At 34.7% G+C, this 8,707-nt stretch overlaps 1 protein-coding gene across 1 annotated transcript in view; it reads right to left on the bottom strand.

Annotated features, from left to right (window-relative positions):
* Nucleotides 1–409: 409 nt before the first annotated feature.
* The window catches only part of LOC107693500 (adenylate cyclase type 4-like), a 15,543-nt gene continuing 7,245 nt past the window's right edge, over nt 410–8,707 (bottom strand). Inside the window, exons 9-20 of the mRNA XM_016492909.1 lie at nt 8,691–8,701; nt 7,000–7,185; nt 6,871–6,899; nt 6,628–6,687; nt 6,486–6,546; nt 5,844–5,941; nt 5,166–5,250; nt 4,824–4,961; nt 3,152–3,232; nt 2,863–3,041; nt 1,593–1,677; nt 410–667 (exon numbers count right to left, since the gene is read on the bottom strand). Of these exons, the coding sequence (XP_016348395.1) occupies nt 410–667; nt 1,593–1,677; nt 2,863–3,041; nt 3,152–3,232; nt 4,824–4,961; nt 5,166–5,250; nt 5,844–5,941; nt 6,486–6,546; nt 6,628–6,687; nt 6,871–6,899; nt 7,000–7,185; nt 8,691–8,701 (1,271 nt within the window). The remainder of the gene's footprint in view (nt 668–1,592; nt 1,678–2,862; nt 3,042–3,151; nt 3,233–4,823; nt 4,962–5,165; nt 5,251–5,843; nt 5,942–6,485; nt 6,547–6,627; nt 6,688–6,870; nt 6,900–6,999; nt 7,186–8,690; nt 8,702–8,707) is intronic.

Raw genomic sequence — 8,707 nt, forward strand, 5'->3', positions numbered from 1 at the left:
CTCTATATCTCCAGTAATCTGTCTCAGTGAGATGAGAGTGAAATGCTCCAAACATATAATGCAGTGATTGAGAGCTGAAGAAATAAAGGCTCCTCAGAAGATGTGAGATGTTCTGGAGGCTTGTGAAGATCATTCCTCCGCTGAGGAACAGTGAAAGTAAAGCTTCTGGAAACAAACGCTCCTCAAAAGATCCTGAGGATCAGATTTGAGACTCTAAAACTGCAGTTATTCTGACCTTTACTTGATCAAAATCAGTCAAGATTTGACACGAGAAGCGTTTCTACAATTACACTGAAATAGCTTTGACTGGATAAAACACTCTAAACTCTCAATCAGAGACAGAAGACGTGAGGAGATCGAGTGAAACTGATTTAACAGCACATATAGAGGCCGTTATGTATCAGATATGCTACAGTAGTGCTATAGGGTTAACATCCGTCCATTCAGAGACGTTAATGAAGGATGTGAATATGCCTCTAGGTGGCGCAGCGGAGTCAAAGTGTTTGACCTGGTTCTGGATGTCTTTGCCGATGAAGAAGTCTGTGACGTGCTCCGGCAGAAGGTTCTGCAGCAGCAGTCTGTTGACGTTCTTGGTCGTCTCCATTTCCTCCGTCTCTTTATTAAAGCACTTCTCCAGCAGGAACTCCGTCCGAGAGCCCAACTCGTCCTGCATCATAGTACACACTCAGATTACTCCAGTGACACGGCGTGAGGTCTGCTCAAGTGGGAAGCTTTTTCCTTTAGTTACTTCCAACAAAACACAAAGATGTGTGGCCGAGAAGCGTTCCACTAAAATTATTTTGTGGTTTTGTTATTTTGAGGTATAAAACTGAGGTGTTACTTTATCATCATTATCATACTACTATAGATTTTTTTTTTAAATATGTGTGCATATATATAACTTCAAAGTTTTTGTCATTTTTTTCCGTTATATTTATTTATGAAATAATGAAGTAATGAAGTAATTTTTTGTTTTACTTTAGTTTTGTTTCAGGTTTTTGGGTTTACTTTAGCACATCAAGTTAAACTAAATGAAAATTAGAAATGTTGTTGTCTTGGCGACTAGCTGAAACAAAATAATTTAATGTTTTTTATATATTATAAAAAAGTTTTTGTGTTAGTTTCAGGTTTTTCTTTTAGTATAATGAAGTAAACAGCACATAACTCATGTCAAATATTTATAATGTATGAATCAGTTGCTGTAACACCCATGATTCCCGACAGATGAAGGAAGCAGCACCATTCAAAGACAAAAGCTAATGCGTTTCGAGAAGTAGTTAGTCATCTGGAGCGGATTACTTTTTGTAAACTTCTCTATTACTGAATACATAATATCAAACTAAAATAGACTCATAACCAACTGTGTGTTCTCTCTCTCGCTCTCTCTGACGCACACGCACACACACAGATACACACACACACAGATACACAGACACTCAAACTGACACTCACACTGACACTGACACTCACACTGACACTGACACTGACACTCACACTGACACTCACACTCACACGCACACTGACACGCACACACACAGACACGCACACACACAGACACACACACACACAGACACACACACACACACTCTTACCTGTCGCACGACAATAAGGGAAATCAAGTAAAAAATGACCAGCCAAATGCCGGACATGATCTTGGGCTCCTTAAGAACTCCCGGCCTAAAACACATACAGTGAGATATCACAATAAATATTAATTACACTCAATTTATTGACTTTAAGAACAATCACGGGGTTTCTGGACACATGTTTGAGTTAAAAGGCAAAGAAACATAGAAACTGCATCTGAACCACAAAAGTCACAAAATTTAATATTGACTCAATATACCTTCTTAATTCATGTTCCCGCTCTTATTATTATATATTATAATAAAGAAAAAATGTTTGTCTTCATAATCTTTCATTAAAAGTCTGAGATCACTAATTCTTCTTATTTTTCAACCACCTGTAATAAAAAGAAGCTTTATTCCTTCCATGAATTAAGTCCCACCAACATTCAATTCTCATTAACTATATGAAATAAGTCACATTACTGAAGTAAAATGGGCAGCATGTGCCACTTCATGATGACTTTAAAACTGAATGTAATATGAGAGAAGTTTCAACACATTCTACACTAAACTTACAATTAACTGTGCTTATTCTAAATATTCATGCAAATGAAACGGCATTTGTGCTCAATATTAATGCAACTGATTGTGATTCATTATTTAAATTAGGTCTGCACAATGAATTAAAATTAAAATATAAATCGTTATTATCATTTTTAATACAATTAAATAATTATTTATTATTATTTTTTAATTAATACATTTTTTCAGTACAATTGTATTATTAAAATAGTAATATATAGTCTTCATTTTTATAGTAAAAATTATAATAACTGTTAATATTATTGTTCTAATTAATAATCCAATAATAATAATAATAACAATAACACTTTTTCTTTTATACATAATAATAATTATTATTATAAACAATTAAAATTATATATTAGAATTATTTAAAATAATTATAATTATAATGTTATGAGTTTGTTAATAATCCAATAATAATGATTGTTATTATTATAGTTGTTGTAAGTTAAAATTAATAATAATTATATTTTGTATCGTTATTGTGTTATAAAAAAATAACAATAATAACAATTTTCTAATTGATTACTTTGCTAAATATCACTTGAGACACTATTACAGCTTAAGTAGGTTTCAAAGCAAAGATATTTTTTACACTCTTTTCAGTCACTAGATCTCATATATCGCATTTATATAAAATGCAATATATATGTATAACAAAATGCTGGCAGTAGTCCTGCAGAATCAGGTGTGTGTGTTTGGCTCTTACGTGCTGTTGTCACTGTAGAGCTGTTTCATGTAGCAGTTGGAGCGCGGCGCGTAAACGTGCAGGAAAAGCGCGAGATAAACCACCACAGCGAGGGTCAGGAGGAAGACTTTAACAGACACGCTCACACGCACAAACACAATCACGCCCAGCATCGCCAGCAGACAGCAGTACAGATAATACTGCACACACACACACAATTACATCATATTAACATATGATCAATATGACACCAATACTAATGTAAATGATCACCTCTATTGATCATTTATAATATAAGCTAAAAGCTCACCGGGACAGTGTAGAGATTGAGAGTGTTCAGTACTGTTGCATTGTGGGAAACACTTAAACAGTTATCACCTGGGATAAAAACCTACAAAACAAACATGATGTTTCAGACTTTGTACAGACAAACATATAGACATCTTGTACAGACAGACATTTAGAAATTTACTGTCCTTTAAAACAATACATTTGATCTTTATGGGACGGAGGATCGATAGAACAACAAGAAATTTAGTTCTTCAGTAAAGGCTAAAACAAATTAAATGCATTTTGATAAAATGTGTATATGACAACAAGTATGTTCAAGCTAATAAAAAGCAGTAGGTAATAGTACAACTTTTGTGCTGTAGTTTTTGTTTGATTCAAACAGGATTAAAATCACAGTGTTAGTTAGTGAAACATTAACTATTCACCGAATGAACTCAGGAAATACTGAACAAACATAAATCAACTTTTAAGGCAAGGGACACCTGGGGCAAGTTCAAGCTCAAACTGGTGTGCACCGTTTTGCTATGGTTTCCGGTTTGAACGACATGTTTCCTGGACACGGTGTGCAACGGGGTTTGAGACACGTTTTCTCTTGTTTGGTGGTGTCACGAATTCGGTCCATGGACTTCTGTTTATTCACCACCAGAGGTCACCCTTTCCATTACATTGACTCTCGCACAACACAAACTGTTGCATAGCACCCCGCGCACCACCGTTTCCGTTTAAAAAACTTTTTGCACCGTTTTTGTCGGGTGAATATTGTCAAATTTGAATAATATTTTACTCATAAATAATGACAATACTTTCCCAGTTGATTGATTGCATTAAGAATTGCAAACGTTTTTTTGTAAGTACAAGTTTTTTTTTTTAAATGTTGTTCAAATGTGCAAAAGAACTGGATAAAGTCAGGTTCAAAATTCTTGTTTTACTTTGTTGGCATATTAGAGTTAAGGGTTTTTCCAGAGAGGATTTAGGATTTCTCTTTTTACCACTCCATAAACCAGAAAATATTGTCAATAGACAAAAAACATACATTTTCGCCATGTTTTAGAAATAAAATGTTGTATAAGTTCAGGTGAAAGACATATCAACAAACCCCTCAGTACAATCCTTCAGAATATAGAGAGGAATAAAACTGTAAATGTTGGTGTCTGTAAGTGCTGCTGAAGAAGAGATAAAACTCACTTTAGGAAAACCACCTTTAGAGACTTTTATAATTGAAATCTACAGATGCAAATAGATGAAGTGCAATAAAAAACAGGTGCATGATATATCAACAAACCCCTCAGTAAAAACCTTCAGAATATAGAGAGGAATAAAACTGTACATTTTGGTGTCTGTAAGTGCTGCTGAAGTGGAGAAACAAACTCATTTAGAGAAAACTGCCAATAAAAACATATATTGTATTTAAAATCTACAGACGCAAATAGATAAAATGTAATAATAAAACTCATGTGAATGATATATTAACAAACCCTTCAGTAAAAACCTTCAGAATATAGAGAGGAATGAAACTGTAAATTTTGGTGTCTGTAAGTGCTGCTGAAGTGGAGAAACAACCTCATTTTGAGGAAACCTTCTTATATGTATAGGTGTAAAGACGTTTTTGGCTGCTTTGACTCTTAAACAGTCCTGTCGGTCATGAGCTGATGTTTGTGCAGGTGTGTCTGAGTATGTAGCTGTTGACTCACTATGTTCAGCACTGCCATGAGCAGCATGATGAGCAGACAGAGAAACACCAGCAGCAGCCGCAGCGCCGCCCTAGTGGCCACACCGTCAAACAGCATCGAGACCCAGCGGATGTGGCGGGGGAACTTAGAGTGCCAGCGCTGACACACAAACACATATCACAACATTAACACAAGATACAAAATAGAATCATTATAAAACATCCTCTACTTCTTTATTAACAGATAACTGATTATATGTAATACTAAGCATTGACCATTTAAAAAGCCACAATGGTCAACCACTAAAATGAATTTTCTTATAATGCACACACAAACACACACATATAAGACATGCAGTCATACCTTCAGGAATTTAGTGAAGACCACAAGCACAATCAATATTTGGACAGGGAAGGTGGCACTGTACGACACCGCCAGCGCAAAGTTTCTGTATGCGCACAAAGTGAATGAGAGAGATTTCAGCTGTGTTCATTTAGAAAAATGTAGAAAACCGCTTTTAAACTTTTTCTTAATGTGTGTGACGAAATAAATAACAGGCAATGTGCATTGTGTTGAAATCAACATGAAGCCAGTTTTACTACTTTAATTTGATCCTTGCCAAAAATACAGATAAAAAATTATCTATTATTTTTTACATATAAAAATTTATTTTAGTTGTAAAAAATTTTTCAGGGTATTAAACAAGAAGAAATGTTTTAATCATTATTGATTGGTAAGAATGGTCTTAGTATGACAGGTGACTGAAATAGCTGAAAATACAATCGATTTGTAAGATTTTAGAGGCTTTTTTTTTTTTTTAAATCAAGGATTCCCAAACTTTTTTGCCCCTTTGAGCTAAAATATCATCATCAAGTTTAATAATTGTTATAATAATAATAATTATAATATAATTAATACAATTTTGATATTTCAGAAATTTTAATGATCGCGACACGCAGCTATACAAAAAATATTAAATCAGTTTTAATACGTGTTTGGATTGTTTTTATTTTAAAATGATTAAATGTAACATTTACTCACTTTTGCGAGGTCAGCATCTGAACCACAAACACAGAGATGAAGATGAAGGCCAAACATATGACAGAGCGATGAAGCCCCTGGACTTCACTTAACGAATACTGACACAAACAGACACACAGTTAGAAAATAAGAGTGCAAATCAACAGCAACAAATGGAAAAACACATGCTTCTAAATGAATAAATGTGACGCTAGAGCACAAAAGCAGTCTTAAGTCGCTGGGGTATATTTGTAGCAATAGCCAACAATACATTGTATGGGTCAAATTATACATTTTTCTTTTATGCAAAAAATCATATATATTTTTAACGGATATTAAGTAAAGATTATGTTCCATGAAGATATTTTGTAAATTTCCTACCCTAAATATATCAAAACTTAATTTTTGATTAGTAATATGCATTGCTAAGGACTTCATTTGGACAATTTTAAAGATGATTTTCTCAATATTTAGATTTTTTTGCACCCTCAGATTCCAGATTTTCAAATAGTTGTATCTCAGCCAAATATTGTCCTATCCTAAGAAACCATACATCAATGGAAAGATTATTTATTCCACTTTCAGATGATGTATACATCTCAATTTCTAAATAATTGACCCTTATGACTGGTTTTGTGGTTCAGGGTCGCAAATAATTCACACCTGCTTCTCCAGCTGAAAATTGTTAAAAAATAATGTCACACTGTTCAGCTTCGCTCGTCTCCTAAACAACGAAAAGATGATATTAAATCAAATATTTTTTGATGACTCATTCACTGTGAAGACTAATGAATCGTTTGCTCACCCTTCATTGTCCAGAGAGTCTAATGAGTCCATCAGTCCGTTTTCCAGAACTTGTGAAGGTCTGAGAAAAGAAACAAATGGGAATTACAGTATTTATCTGAACTGCAAAGCAAACTGAGTGAAAGTCAGCTCTGATCTCTTCTTGGTGGATTCTGGTACATGATCCAAAGTAAGTACATTGTTTGGTACGTATGCAAACTACATTTATATCGCTGAAGCGAATTAATAAACCTTTCATTTTCACCTTGGAGTGTTGACCTCTGGGAGCTCCTGCTGATGACAAAATAAAGGAATGACAGGAATTAATATGCAGCGTTTATGTTTTCAGTAAATGATTCAGTATTATTGGACGGTGATCATGATTGACACTGACCGTGGCCGGCTGTGATTGGCTAGCGCTGCTGTCAGCAGTGGGCGGGGCTGCGAGCGAAGCCTCTGGTTGGTTGAGTCCAGAAAACGGTTTGACGGTTTTCCAGGACTGCAGGTACTGCGACATCCGAACCGATGCGCGGAGCTTCTGACGATTCGCCAGTATGTTGTCCACCTTTAGCTCATTAGTCTGAGACACACGAAAACAACCAGAGGCACATTAATACTTCTATTCATCAGAGACGCATTAAACCGACGAAAAGTGACAGTAAAAACATTTATAAAGTTACAAAAGATTTCTATTTCAAATATGATGCTGAAAATTCAGCTTTTATCACAGCAAACAATTACAATTGAACAGATATTCACATTGAAAACTGTTTTTAGATCGTAATAATATTTCACAATTTTTACTGTATGTTTTGTTTAAATAAACGCAGCCTTGGTGAGCAGAAGAGACTTCTTTCAAAAACTTAAAAAAGACAAATACACACAAAAAACAAAAGTATGAACAAAACAAGATGAACTTGAAGAAATTGTTGCAGAAAAGTATTACTACTGTACGTACTATTAAAAAACACTGTTGTGCACACTTGATTTGACATAGAAATTCAATAGTAAGTCCATACTTAATGGGTTAGTTCACCCAAACATGATAATTAGGCTGTGTTTTACTCACCCCTGAGGCATCCTAGGTGTATATGACTTTATTCTTTCAGGCGAATCCAGTCGGAGTTATATTAAAAACTGTCCCGGCTATTCCAAGCTCTATCATTGCAGTCAGTGGGTGTTGCAGTGCTTCAGTCCCAAAGAAGTGAAATAAAAAGGTCACATCCATAAAACAAAGTGTCTCACACAGCTCCGGGGGGTGAACAAAGGCCTCCTGTAGCGAATCGATGCGTTTTTGTAAGAAAAATATCCATATTCAAAACATAATAATCACTTTAATGTAACTTGTGCTTACTGTTGTACACAGAAGCAGTTCCGGGGGAATGACGTATGAGGTCAGCGTTGCGCATGCGCGGCTCAGAAGTGACGCACGCGGAGAGATCAAAACAAAACAACGGTCACTAATTAGAAGTACAAAACGAGGATTTGTAAAGAAGAATGCTGGAGGATTTCGATATAAGTCAAGAGGAGACTGGTTTTCCTTTGCTAAAGTAAGGAAACTTTGCTTCTTTTGATCCTGTAAACAAACGTTGGTTTTCGAAAGTCCTATACACCTAGGATGCCTCGGGGGTGAGTAAAACACAGCATAATTTTCATTTTTGGGTGAACTAACCCTTTAAGCTACTAACCATTAGTCATTAAATGTTTGAAATTGCAACAAGGATTATTAAACCTCAATTTCAAAAACACACAGAAAAACGCAAAGCTATTTGCAACAAACCAGAAAACAAATAAATTACTATTGAATAAACAATAAAAACAAACAAACAAAACCTGAAGCACTTCATTTGACAAAAAAAAAAAAAAAAAAGAAATGGTCATATCTCCTATTTGATTGCATTTGAAAAGTATTGTTAAAAATTGTTAAAATTTTATTAATTCAACTGTTTAGACAGAATTTTGGAACGATCAAATGTATGCATGTTCCGATGACAGATAACTGATCTATATAGTCAATAATGATTATTGAAGGTGACCTGAGGTGTTATATCGTAGTTTTCTGTATTAGGATCGATGACCAGGAACGTTCTCTTTCCCTTCAG

This window comes from Sinocyclocheilus anshuiensis, unplaced genomic scaffold (genome assembly GCF_001515605.1).
Source record: "Sinocyclocheilus anshuiensis isolate Anshui unplaced genomic scaffold, SAMN03320099.WGS_v1.1 scaffold1050, whole genome shotgun sequence".
In the NCBI taxonomy this organism is placed as follows: domain Eukaryota; kingdom Metazoa; phylum Chordata; class Actinopteri; order Cypriniformes; family Cyprinidae; genus Sinocyclocheilus; species Sinocyclocheilus anshuiensis.